Source organism: Astatotilapia calliptera, chromosome 5 (assembly GCF_964374335.1).
Source record: "Astatotilapia calliptera chromosome 5, fAstCal68.1, whole genome shotgun sequence".
NCBI classification, from domain to species: Eukaryota; Metazoa; Chordata; class Actinopteri; order Cichliformes; family Cichlidae; genus Astatotilapia; species Astatotilapia calliptera.
Window position 1 is genome coordinate 8,585,636 of NC_137426.1, and position 20,356 is coordinate 8,605,991.

Below are 20,356 nucleotides of genomic sequence, written 5' to 3' on the forward strand. Positions count from 1 at the left end.
CCCTCATGCCACCCTAATGGATTCTGTTTCTGACCGTTTGAGCAGACACATACATATTTGTGGCCTGCTGGAGGTCATTTTGCAGGGCTCTGGCAGTACTCTTCCTGTTCCTCCTTGCACAAAGGTAGCAGTCCTACTGCTGGGTTGTTGCCCTCCTACGGCCTCCTTCACATCTCCTGATGTACCAACCTGTCTCCTGGTAGTGCCTCCATGCTCTGGAAACTACGCTGACAGACACAGGAAACGTTCTTGCCACAGCTCGCATTCATGTGCCATCCTGGATGAGCTGCACTACCTGAGCCATGTGTGTGGGTTGTAGTCTGTCTCAAGCTACCACTAGAGTGAAATCACCCCAGCATTCAAAAGTGACCAAAACATCAGCCAGAAAGCACAGGTACTGAAAAGTGGTCTGTGGTCACCAGTCCTTGATTGGGGATGTCTCGCTAATTGCCTATAATTTCCACCTGTTGTCTATTCCATTTGCACAACAGCATGTGAAACTGATTGTTAATCAGTGTTGCTTCCTAAGTGGACAGTTTGATTTCACAGAAGTGTGATTGACTTTGAGTTACATTGCGTTATTTAAGTGTTCCCTTTATTTTTTGAGCAGTGTATTTTGGCAGAGCATGTGCAATCAGTTTATCAGAGCTGAAAACAGGAGAAGTGACCCAACACAGAAAAGTTAGCACTGGAAAAATAAAACAATTATTTTAAAGAGATTTCAAATGTTCTCCTTCTCATAAAGTGTCCTTTGTTATAAAGTCCATCTTATAAAAATGCTGATTTCAGTACAGTACCTGAGACACAACGCCTGGTTTCTCATGTATTTAAAAATTATATGTTTAAATCTGCAGCTGCAGGATAATAAGAGGCTACATGACATTTTTCAAGTGAGCAAATTTTCTTGTAAGGCAGTACTATTTAACTTCAGGAAATGCTTTCCCACTATTTACTTTTCGTAGTTCCCGATGCTCAAGACTTACCATCATTTAAAGTTGCCTGTCATTTATAACGCCTGCAGTGCTCCCCACCCACACAAATAAAATCCATAATCTAATCACATTGATAGCTCCAAAGGCAGCAAATTCCCCATTAACCAGATGGTGTTTGAAAACATATGGCAGCTTCCTGTCCCTAACGCTGACTCTCTCTCTCTCTCTTTTTATTGTACTAAAAATGCAAGAGTTGTACTTTAAACCTTTATTTTACATTAAATGGCTGACTTTGAGGACTCTCGTCACATGTCACATGTCACTGACAAGAGATCCCCAGGAAAAACTGCAGCAAGCTATTCTTCTTTAAACATTTTATATAAATTTGAGTTGTAAACATACCATCCTAAACATAAATATGACAAATTAAAACATTATCTATAAACACAGACATTTTTTCAACATTAACTTAAAACCAAGTCAGTAAAATGTATTCCATTTTAATTACTTTAATATTAAAGTAAAGTTTTCAAGACAAAAACATTATCTGTCACATCTGACTTTCATTCTTTCACTAAAACAGTTGAAGCCTCACATTAAAGACCTCATTAACCTAATAGAAATGACAGAAAAAAGGAAAATAGAAAAACAGTGACTCAAGCGCAATGAGAGATGATAGACATGATGGGATGTTTGCTGAATTAACGCTGCAAAAGTCAATATTTGTCCTCAGTCACCCTGGCACACAAGACACATTCAAACAATTGCCTCAGTGCTGGCTTGCCTGAATGCACATGGACATCTCGCCTTCCCACACATAAACACACACACCTTGATATACTGCCAAAATAATAGATACAGACATAGACATATCACACCTTATCAACATATCTTATCACCATAAGACTAGCTGCTGTCATATGAGGCTTTCGTGCAAAAAGACTTACTGCTTCCACAGGAATTAAGATGATATCAGTAGTCATGTGCTGCTAGCTGATGAACGGCAAGTGTGAGCAAGACCTGCAAGACTTCTATTAAAAAAAGCAATGTTGGCAATTCACATGTCTTAAGCATTCACATATATGATAACACAATGTCACATTCACAGCAAATTTATCCCAAGATCAGACCGTGCGCATTTAGAGAAAATGCAAAAAGATCCAAGAGCTGCATGCAGACTCCAGTTATGTTAACTGTTAGAGTTCATGACAGTACAACGAGAAAAAAACCCTGAACAATTATGGCTTGTTTGGAAGTTTTGCCTTCTCTCTAAAAATAACACGACAGCACAGGTCAAAATTAAAAATAAAAATAAAAAACAATGAAAAAAATAGAACACCTAATAACTCTGCCAATACATGCACACCATCTATCTTGAAGATAGGTGTGGCCCCAAAATACACTGGCATCAAAGCCTGACAGCTCAACCACGATGACTGACAGATGTGCTGACATTGGCAGCTGTAGGTGCTGGCGCATCCCTGGTGCTAATTAGAATCACTGATCTGCACCTGTTTACCATGTGCATGCTAATGGTGCCTTTTATAGAACTTTTAATGAAACACAATGTGGCTCTGTGTGTGACACAGATCATCCAAGAGGCTTTGGTTTTGTGGTTGAAATTTTATTACTATTTAATAATTTGCTTGGCATTAATTAAAGAACGCGTGTCTATGTGTTGTACTTTTTGTGTTAATGGATGCAGCTTGCTACCTTAAAACTCCACACGTTCATCCAAGTACAGAAAGCTGTGGCTAAAACTCATTTTGAAGATCTGAAGTGGGACTTTGCGTGATGTTACTGTGGCTACACAATGCATCTTTTGTGCTGTCGATGGATGTGAAACTGTAGCTCAACGATTACATGATACTGTTTGTGTTGGGTGTAGCTTAAGGTTAAAGCGCAGCTGGAGTATAGAGTGATTTTATGCAAAGATGGCATTTACTTTGACCCCATGAAAAAAACAAACACTGAAGTCATTGTTTCAGTGTTAATTTAATCATACAAATGCTTAATTATAGTTACAGGAGGAAAAAAAAAAACAACTTAATTTTGACAATTTCTCTTCAGATAAATGTGCTATCTTAGGACTATGTAAACTTTCATCTCATCCACTCACTCTGCCACCCATCTCAAGTCCAAACATAGTCACAAACTAAAACTAAAGAATGGATCCAGCAGTATTTTCTCACCATTTTTCTCTTCCTCACACACACACAAGCAAGCCAACAAGAAGGAAGCTCACGCATGCACGCACACATGCACGCACACATGCACGCACACACGAAAAGAAGGAAAAGACAGACGTGAATAATCGAAGCAGTGCAGAACAGTGTATACTGTTTGGGAGGAGGACTGTCAGATGACTCAATACAAACAGAGAAGAGCTGCAACACAGAATGCTGGTGAATTTTAAAGATAAACATACATTATAATAGAAGAAACAATCCCCTTGATAATTAACCATCAAAAGTTGTTTCTAATAATCCTGTTTGAACACTTCCTTATAAAAACTGTAACACTATAATGGCGTTCTATGGACCACCCATTTTATTTTTAGGCCAAAAAGATACACAGAAAAAAAACCAAACAAACAAACAAAAAAAAAACCATGGACATAATGAAGGCAGCAAAGCTGAAGTAGAAATTCAGGTGTAACAGCAGACAAACTCATTCATGTGATCAGAAGAGAAAAACAAACAAACCCAAAAAACATACAATAACCTTCACAGTCAACATCAGACACTGGTGTAGGAATGAAACTAGTGTTTAACATTGAAACCTTTCATTTCAGGATATATAAAAAAAAAAACCTGAAGCTGTGAGGAATACACAAATCAATATTTTGAGGAGGGGGGAATGCTGGTGTCACGATCCACAATAAGCCAAAGAAAACCTTAACTGACCCTCAGTGCTAACAATGCTGATAACAAACATCTACATTCTTCAGACAATCTGCTAGGCTCACACTACAACTCATCACCTTTCCCCCCTCATTCAGTATACTCAGCACTCATGACAAGTCTGGTGTAGTTTGGTCTTCTGATTTTTAGCACCACCTGCTGGCTATGAATGGGAATTATTAAATCTGCAGCACAGACAAAAAGACAAAATAAATAACATCTGGGACATTTTTGATGCGTGAATTTTTGGTGCAGAATCACTCAAAAATACTTCTGAGGTACACACTTATTAAAGCTCTCTCAGTAATGATGTGCATGTGTCAAGTCATCCTTTCCCCAAGTAGTATACACCATTTATGTCAGTTCAATCCAAAGAGAAACCATTAACATTTACACGCACACACGCACCAGGCAGGCACATACATACATACATAGACATGGACTCAGTCATTCATCATGCAAAATAGATTTAGATGGCTTTATCAACCTTTCCTCACAACTCACATATTCAAGCTTACTCACATCCATTTGCGCTTCAGCCTCCATTAAAAGCGAAACCCACCCTAAACAAAACAAAACAAAAATAATAATAATAAAATAAACTCCACCCTTGTCCCATGCAGTTTCAATTATGCACCTGCAGACTATGCAGCGGATGATGCCACCCGTTAGTGTCTGGTCTCTCTGGATTTTGTCTTTGGAAGAAACTGGGTTCCTACACAAGAATGACAAATATTTATATGCAGAAGGGCAGGAAGTCTTAGCTTTTAATAGTCTATGTAAACTTGGATAATAAGACTTGTTTCTTTAGATATTTTGTCAGACGACACAAGTCAAATGCATGTTGTCTGACTTGAATTGAATGGCATCCTGGATTCACAAAGTCCAACCCTGCTTAGTTTGAAGTTAACTGCAGTAACGAGAGAAAACGGCTTCTGTTGGAAGCATCCAAGCCATCTTACAGTGCAAATCTGTATGACAGCAGAACATAAAATCTCCAAATTATCAAGGATGAGTGCTAAACTCAAATCAAGGACTGCAAAGAAAAGGGGAAAAAAAAGTGACTGAATGTGGAGCAATCAGTCTAACAAGCCAAGTCGTAGCAGGGGGGAAAGTGTGTTGCTGCAATGCAGTAACTGCTGGAGTCATATTGAAGTTTTGAGAATTTCAAGTTTCCAGCTTGTGAATTTCTTAAAATTTGAATTACAAATGGAAATGTGTGATTTTTCTGGAGCTTTAACCAAACAAATGCGGACGACTCACTTTAGCCAAAGTCAGATATTCAATGTTGCCAAAGCCAAAATTAAAGTGCCCCTATTGTGCTTTCTCCTTCCCTCCAGTGTGTTACATATCTTCTGCGCATGGAAATAGTTTGCAGAGTTAAAAAGGCCAAACTGAATTATTCCAACTCCAAAAAAAAAGCTGTCCTCATTTACACATTTCACACATGTAATAGTGACACAAACACAGCACAGTACAGGACTAATCAGCCATTTTCACAAGGCTAAAAATCCTTGTGTTTTAACAGTAACGATCAACATTATCATAGCTAGCAGACAACAGCTGTGCTGATGAGTCAAAGTAAAAGGCAGAAGCGATACAATGTATTTCTAACAGTTTTAAAAACCTTTTGTTAGCAGTCAACAGCTTTCAGACGGTTTCCTCACTTGTCATGAGAGGGGCCTCAAAAAGCTGTGAGCGTGCCAAAAATGTGAACATTATTTTGAACACTGAAATCATGTAAAACAATTCAGGCTGTAAATGAGCATAACAGGGGCACTTTAGACATAGTGTTACATTTTAAACATGGCATCACCATATCCATTACGACCAGTTGTCTGGTGATGCAAAATTGGTTGATGATGGGAAAGATTCCCATCTCTCTCATACATGAATGCAACTTTGAGGCTTACATTTTTATACGCACTTAAGTGATGATTTTCCAGAGCTGGCAAAGACCTGTGCATGTTTTCTTTCTTTCCTTTCTTATGTGTAGTTTTCTGCTTCTGTGTTTTACCTAAAGGAGTTTGAAACTTCTGCACATTTAGATTTTTTACATTTTTTTGAGGGGGATGGTGAATAAAAGATAACACCTTTTTTGAAATACTGTGTAAAACCTCAACATGAATGACCACTAGAATTTCCTGTACTACTCTAACATATTTAAAAAAATAAATAAAAAAATTTCTAGACCTGGGTAGGAACCCAAAAGAGAGAAAGCATTCAACTGCCCACGGGAATACCAAACTGTTTAGGGTGACTTTCACTTTAATTAGGCACGTTTTTACCACGTAAATAAAAAATAGTCAGGTGTATCTATTCGTAAAGGTTTATAGCTCTCTTAAATGAAGCATTCACACATGCGAGTCCAGGTGTTGATGTCAGGTGGGATGTTTCACGGCAGCTGATGTAATCCATCACCTCACTGTCCTCTGTGTTTCTGTGGAAAGGGTCACGGGTTGTTTTTGGAAGAGGGTTGTCATGAGTCAATATAAAACAACTGTTCCTCTCCCCCTCCAACTCCTCTGTGTTTAAGGACTCCCAGGGTGCTAAGCTCTTCATTCACCGTGGGGGAGAGGGGTCTTTGTCATTCTAGCTCTGTCCAAATGGGTAGGGTCCCTGTGGGGGAAGACAAAAAAAAAAATGAGAGAAAGCCTTTTGGTTTAGTTTCTATTACAACACAAAGGGGAAAGAAAAGCATAAGCTCCACCATGTCTGTGTTTATCTTCAGTTTCAGGGCGGTAATAAAAGGTGACAAAACCAAACCGCCCAGGCAGTCTTCTTTCGAATTAATGCATCGCTTAAAAAGCCACAAAAGATTCACACAGCTAGTTGACTCTAATTATTCCAGTGTAACAAACCCTGAAAAGGTTGAGAGGTCAAACTGTGAACAAAGCTTTGCCTATGAAAAGTACTGGACCACACCTCTTAACCTTTGAATTCTGATATTTGCATTTCTACAGGTGTATAAGATGATGGACGTAGCCATGCAGTGTGCCTTTACAAGCATATATAAAATAATGGGTTGTTCTAAAGAGCTTACTAAATTTGAGTGTGGTACTGTAACAGGATGCCACCACTGCAACAAGTCGGCTCATGCAAATTTCTTCCCTCCTAGAGAGTCCACGATCGGCTTTAAGTGGAAAGTGGAAGCATTGCGGAACCACAGCGCTTCAGCCATGTGCATAAAAGTCGCCAGCTCTCTGCTGACCCAGAAAGTGCAGACGCCAAAACTTCCACTGGCATAAACATCAGCATAATAACTGCATGCATGGAGCTCCGTGGCATGGGCGATCAGCTCCTCCAGGTGTAATGTGTAGGTGGTTCAGTCCATACAGTGTTTGAGGAGAGAATACCATAGAACAAAAAGGTCTCATCTAAAAGATTTAACTGTAATTTTTTTCTTCAACAAAGACCACTGAGGGAGTTTAACAACGCTGTAACATAGAGGTTTACACGTGTCACAAATAATTACCTGTCAGCCAAACTGTAGCAACAATCCATATCATCTCTGATTTTAACAGGCTGTTTAGCCACACTAGAATTGCAATTACAGTAATTAAGAATAAAAGTAAGAACTTAACAAGAAATGAGGAGCTCGCTTTGCTTTTCTCTGATACTTACCACCAACACTGCAAGAAAATACAAAACCTGGCCAAAACTAAAACTCTATAGCATTCCCAGTTGAAAAAGTGGGGCTTTTCATTCCTTTGGAATGTTCAGGCCTTCCACTGTAATTAAAAAATATATATTTAAGTGAGGTTTATTTACTCAAACTTACAAAAGAAAAAAAAAAAAAAAAGGGAAAGCGGTTTTGGCTTTGACCATTTGCAGACCAACCGCTGATTTGAATGTAGCTACCGCCAAAGCGCGCGCACGCACACACACACACACACACACACACACACACACACACACACACACACACACACACACACACACACACACACACACACACACACACACACACACACACACACACACACACCTACTTTGTCTGTAAAATTAGAACATTTTTTTTTTAATATTCAAACTTTGTTCTGCATCATCAGACGATTGCGCAATATGCTTCGCCAAACTGTACCGTAAGACTAAAATGGATTAAGTCACAGAAACTCTTTTCTGTTTTAAGTAATCCATCTCAAGTTACAACTAATTAGAATAAAGTTTTAAACCCTGAGGCTCGTCTAACTGTCCACAACCTGATATGCCGACAGCTGCAGAGCAGACTGCCAAGAAGACGGTTAGTGTCTAACCACAATCCCCCGAGTAAAGATATCTAATCATCTAATTACTCACGTGAACTTTCCTTTGGCAACATTTTACTCAGTGCGAAGTATATGTAGGTGAATTGAATATATTAAATTTGTGTTAAAATGTGTGCAAATATGTGTAGTCCCAAGAGGAAGAAAATGATAAATGCAATTATCACATTCATGCCCATAAAAAGAGAGAGAGGAAAAAAAGACATCTGATACTTGGGACCAGCTTCACAGGTTAAGTGGAACTAAACTAAACACTGATAATGTAATAGAATTTAATTTTACAGAGAAATAATGATCATTATCGCTTCTTCTTTTTTTTTGTATAAAGAAAAAAATCCACGTAGCATTGCTGAAAGAAGGTTTCAGTCTCACAATTCAGCACTGATATGATTTCCACATCTCCTTCTTGGTGGGACAGCGTCAGAGCTGAAAGCAGCACGTAAAGGTTACTTAGTGCTTTGTTTAAATGGATCAAGTTTAAGAGCTCTAATGTGCAGCTGTCACGTTATAAATAAACAGCGACATGGAGGGTACACGAGTGGTAAAATACAGTGGGGCAAAAAAGTATTTAGTCAGCCACCGATTGTGCAAGTTCCCCCACCTAAAATGATGACAGAGGTCAGTAATTTGCACCAGAGGTACACTTCAACTGTGAGAGACAGAATGTGAAAAAAAAAAATCCATGAATCCACATGGTAGGATTTGTAAAGAATTTATTCGTAAATCAGGGTGGAAAATAAGTATTTGGTCAATAACAAAAATATAACTCAATACTTTGTAACATAACCTTTGTTGGCAATAACAGAGGTCAAACGTTTACTATAGGTCTTTACCAGGTTTGCACACACAGTAGCTGGTATTTTGGCCCATTCCTCCATGCAGATCTTCTCGAGAGCAGTGATGTTTTGGGGCTGTCGCCGAGCAACACGGACTTTCAACTCCCGCCACAGATTTTCTATGGGGTTGAGGTCTGGAGACTGGCTAGGCCACTCCAGGACTTTCAAATGCTTCTTACGGAGCCACTCCTTTGTTGCCCGGGCGGTGTGTTTTGGATCATTGTCATGTTGGAAGACCCAGCCTCGTTTCATCTTCAAAGTTCTCACTGATGGAAGGAGGTTTTGGCTCAAAATCTCACGATACATGGCCCCATTCATTCTGTCCTTAACACGGATCAGTCGTCCTGTCCCCTTGGCAGAAAAACAGCCCCATAGCATGATGTTTCCACCCCCATGCTTCACAGTAGGTATGGTGTTCTTGGGATGCAACTCAGTATTCTTCTTCCTCCAAACACGACGAGTTGAGTTTATACCAAAAAGTTCTACTTTGGTTTCATCTGACCACATGACATTCTCCCAATCCTCTGCTGTATCATCCATGTGCTCTCTGGCAAACTTCAGACGGGCCTGGACATGCGCTGGCTTCAGCAGCGGAACACGTCTGGCACTGCGGGATTTGATTCCCTGCCGTTGTAGTGTGTTACTGATGGTGACCTTTGTTACTTTGGTCCCAGCTCTCTGCAGGTCATTCACCAGGTCCCCCCGTGTGGTTCTGGGATCTTTGCTCACCGTTCTCATGATCATTTTGACCCCACGGGATGAGATCTTGCGTGGAGCCCCAGATCGAGGGAGATTATCAGTGGTCTTGTATGTCTTCCATTTTCTGATGATTGCTCCCACAGTTGATTTTTTCACACCAAGCTGCTTGCCTATTGTAGATTCACTCTTCCCAGTCTGGTGCAGGTCTACAATACTTTTCCTGGTGTCCTTCGAAAGCTCTTTGGTCTTGGCCATGGCGGCGTTTGGAGTCTGACTGTTTGAGGCTGTGGACAGGTGTCTTTATACAGATGATGAGTTCAAACAGGTGCCATTCATACAGGTAACGAGTGGGGGACAGAAAAGCTTCTTACAGAAGACGTTACAGATCTGTGAGAGCCAGAGATTTTCCTTGTTTGAGGTGACCAAATACTTATTTTCCACCCTGATTTACGAATAAATTCTTTACAAATCCTACCATGTGGATTCATGGATTTTTTTTCACATTCTGTCTCTCACAGTTGAAGTGTACCTCTGGTGCAAATTACTGACCTCTGTCATCATTTTAAGTGGGGGAACTTGCACAATCGGTGGCTGACTAAATACTTTTTTGCCCCACTGTAAATAACTTACAAATTCCAGAGATTAATCTTTTTCTTGCCAGCACTGCTCTCTTATTTGCAACGCCAGTGTTGCATTTTTCCATTATATTCTTTGTTATAATCTCTAGTGAACACAGGCAGAATCCAAACATGTGTTAACAAAGAAAGCTGATAACTGCCACTGTGATACCTGTCAGGGGTTTGAGGTTTATGTGAAACACACAGATGCAAAGACATCCTGGCAATGTCGAACACTTCGTAAGCTACACCCTATAGAGCCATAGAACTGCATAAAGCTCAATATTTAAACATTTTGTACAAGTCAAAACAACTGCTCATCTGCTGCCCATCACCTGTAGAACAGAGTATATAGTTTTTACAAAAACTTGCATATGGTACTTAAAAGTATAAAGGAGTGAATGTAGTGATGTAGGCTTAAAGGTGAGAGCAGATCTGTGATGAGTTCATTTTTACATATACATACCTGTCCATAAGTTACCACAGAAAGATTAGTTTGGAGACCATTTGACGCCCTATTTACAGCATTATGAGACAGTCCATTCTGATCTTGCTGGATTGGCTCTTGCGTGCGTTCCCAGGCTCCACCTGGATCTCTGAAACTGTTGTCAGTGGCATCATGCTTGTTCTTCTGTGGTGAGGCAAAAGGGTTGAAGTCTCCCTGCACATTGCGCTGGGGCTGAGTGTTGAATTCTGTCTCGAAGGAAGATAGCTGCTGGGTCACTCCAAGAAGACCTCCAACTTCTACACTAAGAATCACCCATATTACATCTGTGGAGATAACAAACAAGCACAAAAGTGACCTGACTGTGTAAGACTCAAATGTTTTGCCAGTTTGACAACTTTCTTAGTGTTAAATTGCCATTAAGAGAATATGTAGAATCACAATTGCTTTTATTACCAAGCTTGTACACAAACAGGAATTTGTTGCTGTATGTTGGTGCCAAAAAAACAAAAAAAAGAGTATGCAGCTAGTAAGGTTTTTAACGGGTAACTTTTCTGCTCTTTTCCAACTGTTTATATGGATTTATATGTACTCTTTTAGAGCATTTTTGCATGCTTTACAGCTGGTGAAACACTGGTTTTTGGAGGTTATCCCCTAAAGCATGCACTGCATTGCTGTTTTGAAGCTTTTAGAAAATAATTACTGAAACTATTATCTTCCACTTTGTATTGTGACCTCTTCCAACACTAACACTGTTACCAGCAATGTAACTAATGGTGCTGACATAATTGCATAATTTCCTTAGGGATTAATAAAGTTTTCTGATTCTGATAACAACAACAAGGGAGAGGTAGATGTAAGCACAGGAGTGCATGATGAGGAAGGAGATAAGAGACTGCTGTGAACAGGTTTCACAGGCTAAGGTGTGAATATCTACAGCTGAGGGTGATGTTGATTCTCTGCTGGGCATTTGTGGAGCTCCCCAGGTGACCTTCTGTCAGAAACATGCAGATTTCACTCCCTTCCCCCTTCACTTTAAACCAGCTTTCTTCTGATTGTCTGTCCCTCTAAAATAAAAGACTGAGATAGCGGGTGGGACCTCTGTGCTCACAGCCAGAGCTACATGCTTGAGACAACAATATGAAGTAGGTTTGTTACAAGTCTCAAATGAAGGCTTAAACCACGGGCATCCTCAACATTGTCTGGTGTCTGGTTAAAGCCTGACAGTCTGATGAAATTTTGTTGTTCGTCTTATTTTATGAGAAACTGAAGTATGCGCCAACCAGCGTGCAGCCTGTTACAGTCGCTCCTGCTTTTCTCTTAGTTTAGCTTTTTTTTTCTTACGTATTCTTTTTTTTTTCTGACTTGTATTTTCATCCGTTTATTATCTTTTACTCAATCATGTGGATTGAGAGAGTTTTTGTTCTTCTGGTGGCCGTGGAACTGTTACTTTTATCAAGGAATGGGACCGCGGCACATCTCTTACACTCACGGACTGTTTACTCCAGAGATCAGCTGATCGCCCTGATGCCGGCCGGTTCGCTGGCCAGGCCCGCAGAAGTACCAGCTGAAATTTGGAGGAAAACACATCGGGGATGCAGAGGTCAAGGACAGAAGAGAAGAAAGAAGGAGACGGTGAGACAGCGGAGGCTCGAAGCGAGGAGGAGGTATAAACCATGTCTGCAGTCTATCATGATGGGAAATGTGCGATCGTTGGCAAATAAAATCGACGAGCTCTCAACACTGGTACGGAGTCAGAGGGAATACCGAGAGTGTAGCCTGATGTGTTTCACCGAATCATGGATGCACCAGGACATTCCCGATGAGAATGCTTCCGTGGAAGGCTTCCACACTGTTCGGGCGGACAGGGACAGCATCGCTAGCGGTAAGCGTAAAGGAGGTGGGCTTGCTGTTTTAGTTAACAACCGGTGGTGTAACCCTGCCAACATAACAATCAAAGAAAAGATTTGTTGCCCGGACATTGAACTGTGTGCTGTTGGACTCAGGCCGTATTATTTACCCAGGGAATTCTCTCACGTCATCTTGGTGGCTGTCTATGTTCCCCCCTCTGCTAACCCCACAGCTGCATGTGACACTATCCACTCTGCCATAGCTCGGTTACAGACTCAGCACCCGAGTGCCTTTATTGTGATCTCGGGTGACTTCAACCATGTATCACTGGACAATACACTAACAACATTCAAACAATATGTGGACTGTCCCACCAGGGGAGAGAAAATCTTAGACTTACTGTATGCTAACGTCAAGGATGCATACAGCTCCTCCTCCCTCCCCCCACTTGGTAGGTCAGATCATAACCTGATTCACCTCACCCCCCGCTATGTGCCAATTGTGAGGAGGGAACCTGTGACCACCAGGACTGTCAGGAGGTGGTCAGAGGAGGCCTTAGCAGAACTACAGGGCTGTTTCGAGGTGACCAACTGGGAAACACTCTGTGAGCCTCACGCCGAGGACATCAATGAGCTTACTGAATGTATCACAGACTACATAACTTTCTGCACCGACTCCATTGTTCCAGCTCAGACTGTTCATTGTTACCCAAATAACAAGCCGTGGGTGACTAAGGACATCAAAGCCCTCCTCAACAACAAGAAGAGGGCTTTCAGAGGGGGCAACAAAGAGGAGGTGAGGAAGATCCAGGTGTTACTAAAGGACAAGATCAGAGAGGCTAAGGACAATTACAGGAGGAAGCTGGAGTGGAAACTCCAGCAGAACAGCATGAGAGAGGTGTGGAGGGGCATGAAGACCATCACTGGATTCAGGCCAACCAACAGCAGGGGAACTGAGGGAGGTGAGAATAGAGCCGACGAGTTGAATCTGTTTTTCAATAGATTCGACACCACAGTGTCTGCTCCCACCCCCACAACCTCACCTGTAGTTAGCCTGGAATCCAGAGCCACACCACTGTGCCAGCCTCTCTCTTCACATGTTGCCTCCTGTGAGATTCCTGACACCCCTCCCCCACCCATCACCTTCACTCAATACCAGGTTGAGATGCAAATGAGGAGACTTCACTCAGGCAAGTCTGCTGGACCAGACGGAGTGAGTCCCCTTGTCCTCAAGACCTGTGCCCCCCAGCTGTGTGGAGTCTTTCATAAACTGTTTATGCTGAGTCTGAGTCTGCAGAGGGTCCCGGTGATGTGGAAGACATCATGCCTCGTCCCTGTACCAAAGACGCCACGTCCCAGTGGCCCCCAGGATTACAGGCCCGTGGCACTGACCTCCCACATCATGAAGACCCTGGAAAGGCTCATCCTGGACCAGCTGCGACCCATAGTAAGACCACATCTGGATCCCCTTCAGTTCGCTTATCAGCCTCGTCTCGGAACTGAGGACGCCATCATCTACCTGCTCAATCGTGTCTACACCCATCTGGACCAGCCGGCGAGCACTGTGAGGGTCATGTTTTTTGACTTTTCTAGTGCTTTCAATACCATCAGGCCGACCCTCCTGGGTGATAAGTTAGCAGCGATGCAGGTGGATGCTTCTCTGGTGTCCTGGATTGTTGATTACCTGACAGGAAGACCACAATATGTACGTCTCCCACAGTGTGTGTCTGACAAGGTGATCAGCAACACAGGGGCACCACAGGGGACTGTCCTCTCCCCCTTCCTCTTCACCCTCTACACCACAGACTTCAGCCACTGCACAGAGACCTGCCATCTTCAGAAGTTTTCTGATGACTCTGCGGTGGTTGGATGCATCAGCAGGGATGATGAGACAGAGTACCGGGCTGTGGTCGACTCCTTTGTCACGTGGTGTGAGCAGAATCATCTGCATCTCAATGTGGCAAAGACCAAGGAACTGATCGTGGACTTCAGGAAGACCAGGAAACACTTGACCCCTGTTTCAATCCAGGGGGTCAGTGTTGACATTGTGGAGGACTATAAATACCTTGGAGTACACATTGACAATAAACTGGACTGGGCTAAAAACACCACAGCACTTTACAGGAAGGGCCAGAGTCGTCTCTATTTTTTGAGGCGACTGAGGTCCTTCTGCCAGAAAATGCTGAGGATTTTCTATGAGTCTGTTGTGGCCAGTGCGATCCTCTATGCTGTTGCATGCTGGGGGAGCAGGCTGAGGGTCGCAGATGCCAACAGACTTAATAAAGTAATCCGTAAGGCCAGTAATGTCGTGGGGATGGAGCTGGACTCCCTCAAGGTGGTGTCGGAGAGGCGGATGCTGTCCAAGATAAAGACAATGTTGGATAACACCTCCCACCCACTCCATGACATGCTGGTCAGTCACAGGAGCACGTTCAGTGAGAGACTGAGATTACCGAAAAGCACCACTGAACGACACAGGAAATCTTTCCTGCCTGTGGCTCCCTGTACAACGCATCCACTTAACACACTGGTTACTGCTACAACTACACGTTTCTTTTCCAGCTATTTATTTATGAGTGACTTATGTATATATATATATATATGTATATATTGTACTATTCTTAGTTAGCGTATTGTCTGTCTTGTCTTACTGTTGGTTTATGTTGGTTTATAATGGAGCACTGTAACAAAAAAATAATTTCCCCCAAGGATCAATAAAGTATTCTGATTCTGATTACAGACTAAGGCAGTTCAATTATGGCAAAAGTCATAATCATGGGGGGTGAGGAACAGTGTTAGGCCTTGACCAGGGGGCAATTTTTTGTCTCCGGTAGCTATTGGTTCCTGCCAACCTGCCTCCGCTGTGGGAAGTCTGCCGGCACAGATGGAGGCCAAGAGGGCACAGAGTGACAGTGAGCTCAAGTGGCTCAGAGACCTGCAAAGCAGTCACAGAGGCGAGAAAAAAACCAAAGCCGACAGCAAATTGTCGCACACTGTTGAAAGTGGGCTGAGTGAAAGACCGTCGGATCTGCAGAAACAGGGAGCCACACACAACTGATAATCCTGCAGTTTTTGACTACAAAAACTTGAGTCTTACTTTCTCTAGATCAGGGCTGCCCAATCCCAGTCCTCGAGAGCTACTATCCTGCAGCTTTTAGATGCATCCCTACTCCAACACAGCTGAATCAAATGGTTTGATTACCTCTTCAGCATGCCATCGTGTTTGGCAAAGGCCTGATAACAAGCCATTCATTTGATTCGGGTGTGTGGGAACAAGGATGCATCTAAAAGCTGCAGGACGGTAGCTCTCGAGGACCAGGATTGGGCACCCCTGCTCTAGATTGATGTCTCTTAATGAGCTTTTCTGAAGCTGCAGTAAAAAGCGACTGACTTTAAGTTATTAGGATGAGCAAAGAACACAGCTATGAAGAAAAGGGGAGCCTAATGTATTACAGAGTACCTAAACAAGACCTTTGTTCTGAACATGAAAGCAAAATACTAACAGTTGTATTATAATGTTGTTTTTAATCATCACGGGAACCGAAAATTGTAAATGAGATATAAATCTGATTAATTATCTTGGCTTAGTATGAACTGAAATTATTATTTACTATTATTAGTCATAGGTCTCATAAATGTACTTGATAGTTAATCAAAGTAGTAGTGGTTCTTACCTCCATAAAATAATCCAGTGGCAGTACACATCCTCCACTGGCCCTGGTACATGCCAGGAGTTGTGGGACTTCGCATCTGCACACTCACATCTGATATTTCCTGGGGATCTAGCGACTTCACAATAACTGTGTTTACATGCCCAAACTGATCGCCTCCAATGTACTTGAGACAAACGCCCGGTGGCCATGACTCTGCACCTACAAGACACCAAGAAGAATTCATTCAAAATACATCTCAACAAAATCCATGAACACGTTACAGATTTATAAAGACTATCTACATGTATACAATGTGAAGGTGTAAATGTAAAGCCCATATACCTGTGTTTTGTATCCTCCAGGTCTTAGTGAACAGCGTATCTGGAGGGACAGACTCTCCTTCCCCAATTGTCACATCCTCAACAAAGGACATAGATGGGGTGTTGACATTGGGACTTTCAAAGTCATAATATGCACCAATAGCAGCCTGCAGATTCCTGTTCCAATGCAAAAGAAGCGAGCATAGAGTTAATACACATCAGCAATACCTATCGATCCTGGTTATTAAACTTGAAATCATAGTGCTGAAGTATAAAGTAAAATCTGTCCAAGTGTTTTTGTTTGTCTTTGCAAAGCCTGCCCTACTTTTACAATTAGCATTATTTGTAACATATTTGCCAGATCAGCTTGTCCTCATAACATATTTGACTACTTCAACATGCACCTCCTGAGTACAGTACTGTTAAAAAGTATCTGCCTTTTCTGATTTCTTACATTTTGGATATTACACTTACATGTTTTCAGATCAAACAAATTTTAATTAGTCAAAAAGAACAAATACATTTTAAATGATGATTTCATGTATTAAGGGGGGGGGGGGGGGGGGGGCTATCCAAACTAAAATCCCTCCAAGAACATCATCTAAGGAACTGCAGGCCACACTTGGCTCACGTAATGTCAGAGTGTATGACTCAACAAAAAACAGAGACTGGGCAAAAACACTTCTGACCAAAAATGGATTCTTATATGGCACTTTTCTACTCTTCCACAGCACAAAGCGTTTTGTATAACATGCCTCATTCACACACTCCTATTCATTTTTCTATGCTTAAGTGCTTTCTATCTAAATTTTACACACATTCATACTCTGATGCATCCATTCTAGTATGCATAGTTAGTATCTTGCCCACAGATATCTGGCATGCAGACTGGAGCTGCCAGGGACCAAACCACCAACTTTCCAATTATTAGATGACCTGCTCTACCTACTGAGCTACCAAAAAAATCCCCACAAAGGCTTGCCAAATGCACCTGATGATCCCCAAAACAGAAAATATTCAGTGGAATGATGAGACTGGTTCAGTTTTTTGGAAAGTTTATATCTGGCATAAACTAACACAATATTTGATAAGAAATAACATCACACCAATAGTCAATCATGGTGGTGGTAGTATAATAATGGCCTTGGGCTGCTTTGCTGCTTTAGGAGCTGGACGACTTGCCATTATTGATGGAATCGTGAATTCCAATCTATACTAGAAAAACCTGAAGCCATCGGTTTTTTGTCCTGAAGCAGAAGCACACCCAGGTTATGCAGCAGGACAACAACAAAATATCAGAAAGATCAAAATAAATAAGATAAAAAGAAAACAAATGTTTTGGAGTGGCTTAGTTAAAGTCTGAATTTAAATCTGATTAAGATGCTTTGGCATAACCTTAAACAGGCTGCTCATGATCGAAAAGCCTCTAATGTGGCTGAATTAAAGAGTGGGCCATAATTCCTCCACAGCTGTGTAAAAGACTCATTGCCAGTTACTGCAGACTCTTAATTGTAGTTCTTACTGCCAAGGGTGGCAAAACTAGTTATTAGGTTTGTCTCAGATAGGTTTGGATAACTTTTCCCCCCTTAATTAAATTGTCATATAAAAACTGTATTTTGTATTAACTCTGATTATCTTTGTCTACTCACATTTTTTGCTGATCTGAAGCATGTAAGTGTGAAAAATACACAACAAAAAGAAGTAAAAACAAAGTTGTACAGTCCTACATAGTCATCTTAGTGGCACTTCTCTTAGTTTAGCTTTGCCAGTAAGAGAGAAATAAGGCTGCCTGGTTTAGTGGTTTGCTACCTCTGAGCCATTGCTCATATACTAGCCATAAATTCATGTTTACTTAGAACTTCCAAATCTTGGATTCAGGGGACAGATTCAAACAACTGCCGCGCAATGATGCCTTCTTTCCATTATGACCTCCTAAGCTCCATTCCCCTATACAGAAGCTATGTGAAATCAAGTTTTATCTTTCAAAATTGATCCAATAAAGGGCATGAATCGCTGACAAACTAAAGAACGTGAGCATAGCTGGCCAGGAGCACAAAGGCGTTGTGATCAAGACCACTTGTTGTCGGCCGCTGATAGATCACGACTGGTTACGTCATCAGAATAACGTGAAGTGAGCGACGCTGCCTTGAGTTTTGGCTTCCCGATGAGCACGGTTTAACTGGCTCTGTGCGCTGTTATGTAACATGGCTGACGATCCGGGAGGGAGAGTTCCCTGTGCTTAAATTAGCCTGCTAGCTATTTGGTTCCTCGGTGACTTCACCTTACTGTTTCCTCTGCGGTCACGGCAAACTTTACCGTTTCACTTCCGTTTGCCAGTGATGATAGCTTGGAGTTAACAGTCATCCCATAGAATGGGAATGGTGATATGATTACCTTCAGGGTTCAACATCACCTCCATAGCGCTCTATTTTGAACATTTTTTTATCTATGTAGGCTAACAAGCTAATTATAAAGCTAGGTTAGCGTCATACTCCTGTCCTCCCCACAGCGGGCCCTCCAATCCCCGCACTCACCAGTTGGTCATGTCCAGGAAGAAGGCGCAGCCGGCAGGGTTGAGCTGAAAGCCCAGCAGCCTCTGGAACTCCGAAATAAGGACGTCCTTGTCCGTGGTGCCCATGCAGCTGAACTTCTGCATGAGCTCCGCGTCCACGTCCATGTCCGTGCCCTCCATGGGTGCCAGGTGTCCCGTGGCGGAGACGGGGGTGGTACGGGGGTCCTCTCTCAATTGAGTCCGAGGCCTTGTTCAGCCATAACAACCAGTTCAACAACAACAACCGTTAATGCGCATGGCACAACTAGGGGGACGATGTTTGACGTTGCAACAGCGCGCTCGTCGCCCTCCGCCAATCACTTGGTGGGCGTCGACGTCATCTGTTGCTATTTGTAGCCACCTTTTCATTGGTTTATCAATGAAATCTGTTTCCCATCTATCTGTTCAATGTAAAATATGGACAGTATGACTACCGATGTACATGAAAACTGAATATATTAATTATATAAAATTTGAATTAGAATTAGAATTTAATTACACATATAAAGTTTTTCAGAATTATAAAAACTCACTTTTTTAAAGATGTCACCTTTCTCACTCACTATGTATTAATAGACCTCTCTGCATTGAATCATATCTGTTATTAACCTCTGTCTCTCTTCCACAGCATGTCTTTATCCTGTCTTCCTTCTCTCACCCCAACCGGTCGCAGCAGATGGCCGCCCCTCCCTGAGCCTGGTTCTGCCGGAGGTTTCTTCCTGTTAAAAGGGAGTTTTTCCTTCCCACTGTCGCCAAAGTGCTTGCTCATAGGGGGTCATATGATTGTTGGGTTTTTCTCTGTATCTATGAAGCGCCTTGAGGCGACTTTTGTTGTGATTTGGCGCTATATAAATAAAATTGAATTGAATTGAATGTACTTTTCCTTAACCTTTCTATGAAGTGATTATGCTTGAAAGCAAAATTCAACATACAGGAAAGAAATATATAAATCAATAACGATCTGTATATATCATTTACATATATCAAATTTTCACAGTTTAACATTATACCTCATGTACCTAATCTTTTATCTATTCACATAATCATATTTTATGTATCAATGTCATGCTTCAAAATCCCCATTTTTCAATTTTATAAATGATAAATGAATACAAAGTTTTAAAAAACTTGTGTTGTTCATTATCAATATAAGGGGTTATATGAATATAGTGCTTTTGACAACATTTCCTGTCCAGTGTCTTGGGAGAAATGAACACATTTATTTTATTTATGTTGGGGTTTTTTTTGTTTTTGTTTTGAACAACACTGAATCTACTACATACAT

At 41.6% G+C, this 20,356-nt stretch overlaps 1 protein-coding gene across 1 annotated transcript; it reads right to left on the bottom strand.

Moving 5' to 3' along the window:
* Positions 1–6,085: 6,085 nt before the first annotated feature.
* On the bottom strand, positions 6,086–19,364 carry ilrun (inflammation and lipid regulator with UBA-like and NBR1-like domains). Its single transcript, XM_026167039.2, has 5 exons — positions 19,055–19,364; positions 16,543–16,697; positions 16,222–16,419; positions 10,719–11,023; positions 6,086–6,454 (listed from the first exon to the last, which is right to left on the bottom strand). Exons 1-5 carry the CDS (start codon positions 19,210–19,212, stop codon positions 6,428–6,430), a joined length of 843 nt encoding a protein of 280 aa, XP_026022824.1. The 5' UTR covers positions 19,213–19,364; the 3' UTR covers positions 6,086–6,427.
* Between the last annotated feature and the right edge of the window lie 992 nt (positions 19,365–20,356).

Coding starts and splice junctions, on each gene's coding strand:
- ilrun (XM_026167039.2), bottom strand. CDS start 19,212: ATGGAGGGCACGGACATGGACGTGGACGCGGAGCTCATGCAGAAGTTC. Junction 16,420..16,542: donor CTGGAGGATACAAAACACAG/GTATATGGGCTT, acceptor GGTGTCTTGTAG/GTGCAGAGTCATGGCCACCG. Junction 11,024..16,221: donor CACTGGATTATTTTATGGAG/GTAAGAACCACT, acceptor TTATCTCCACAG/ATGTAATATGGGTGATTCTT.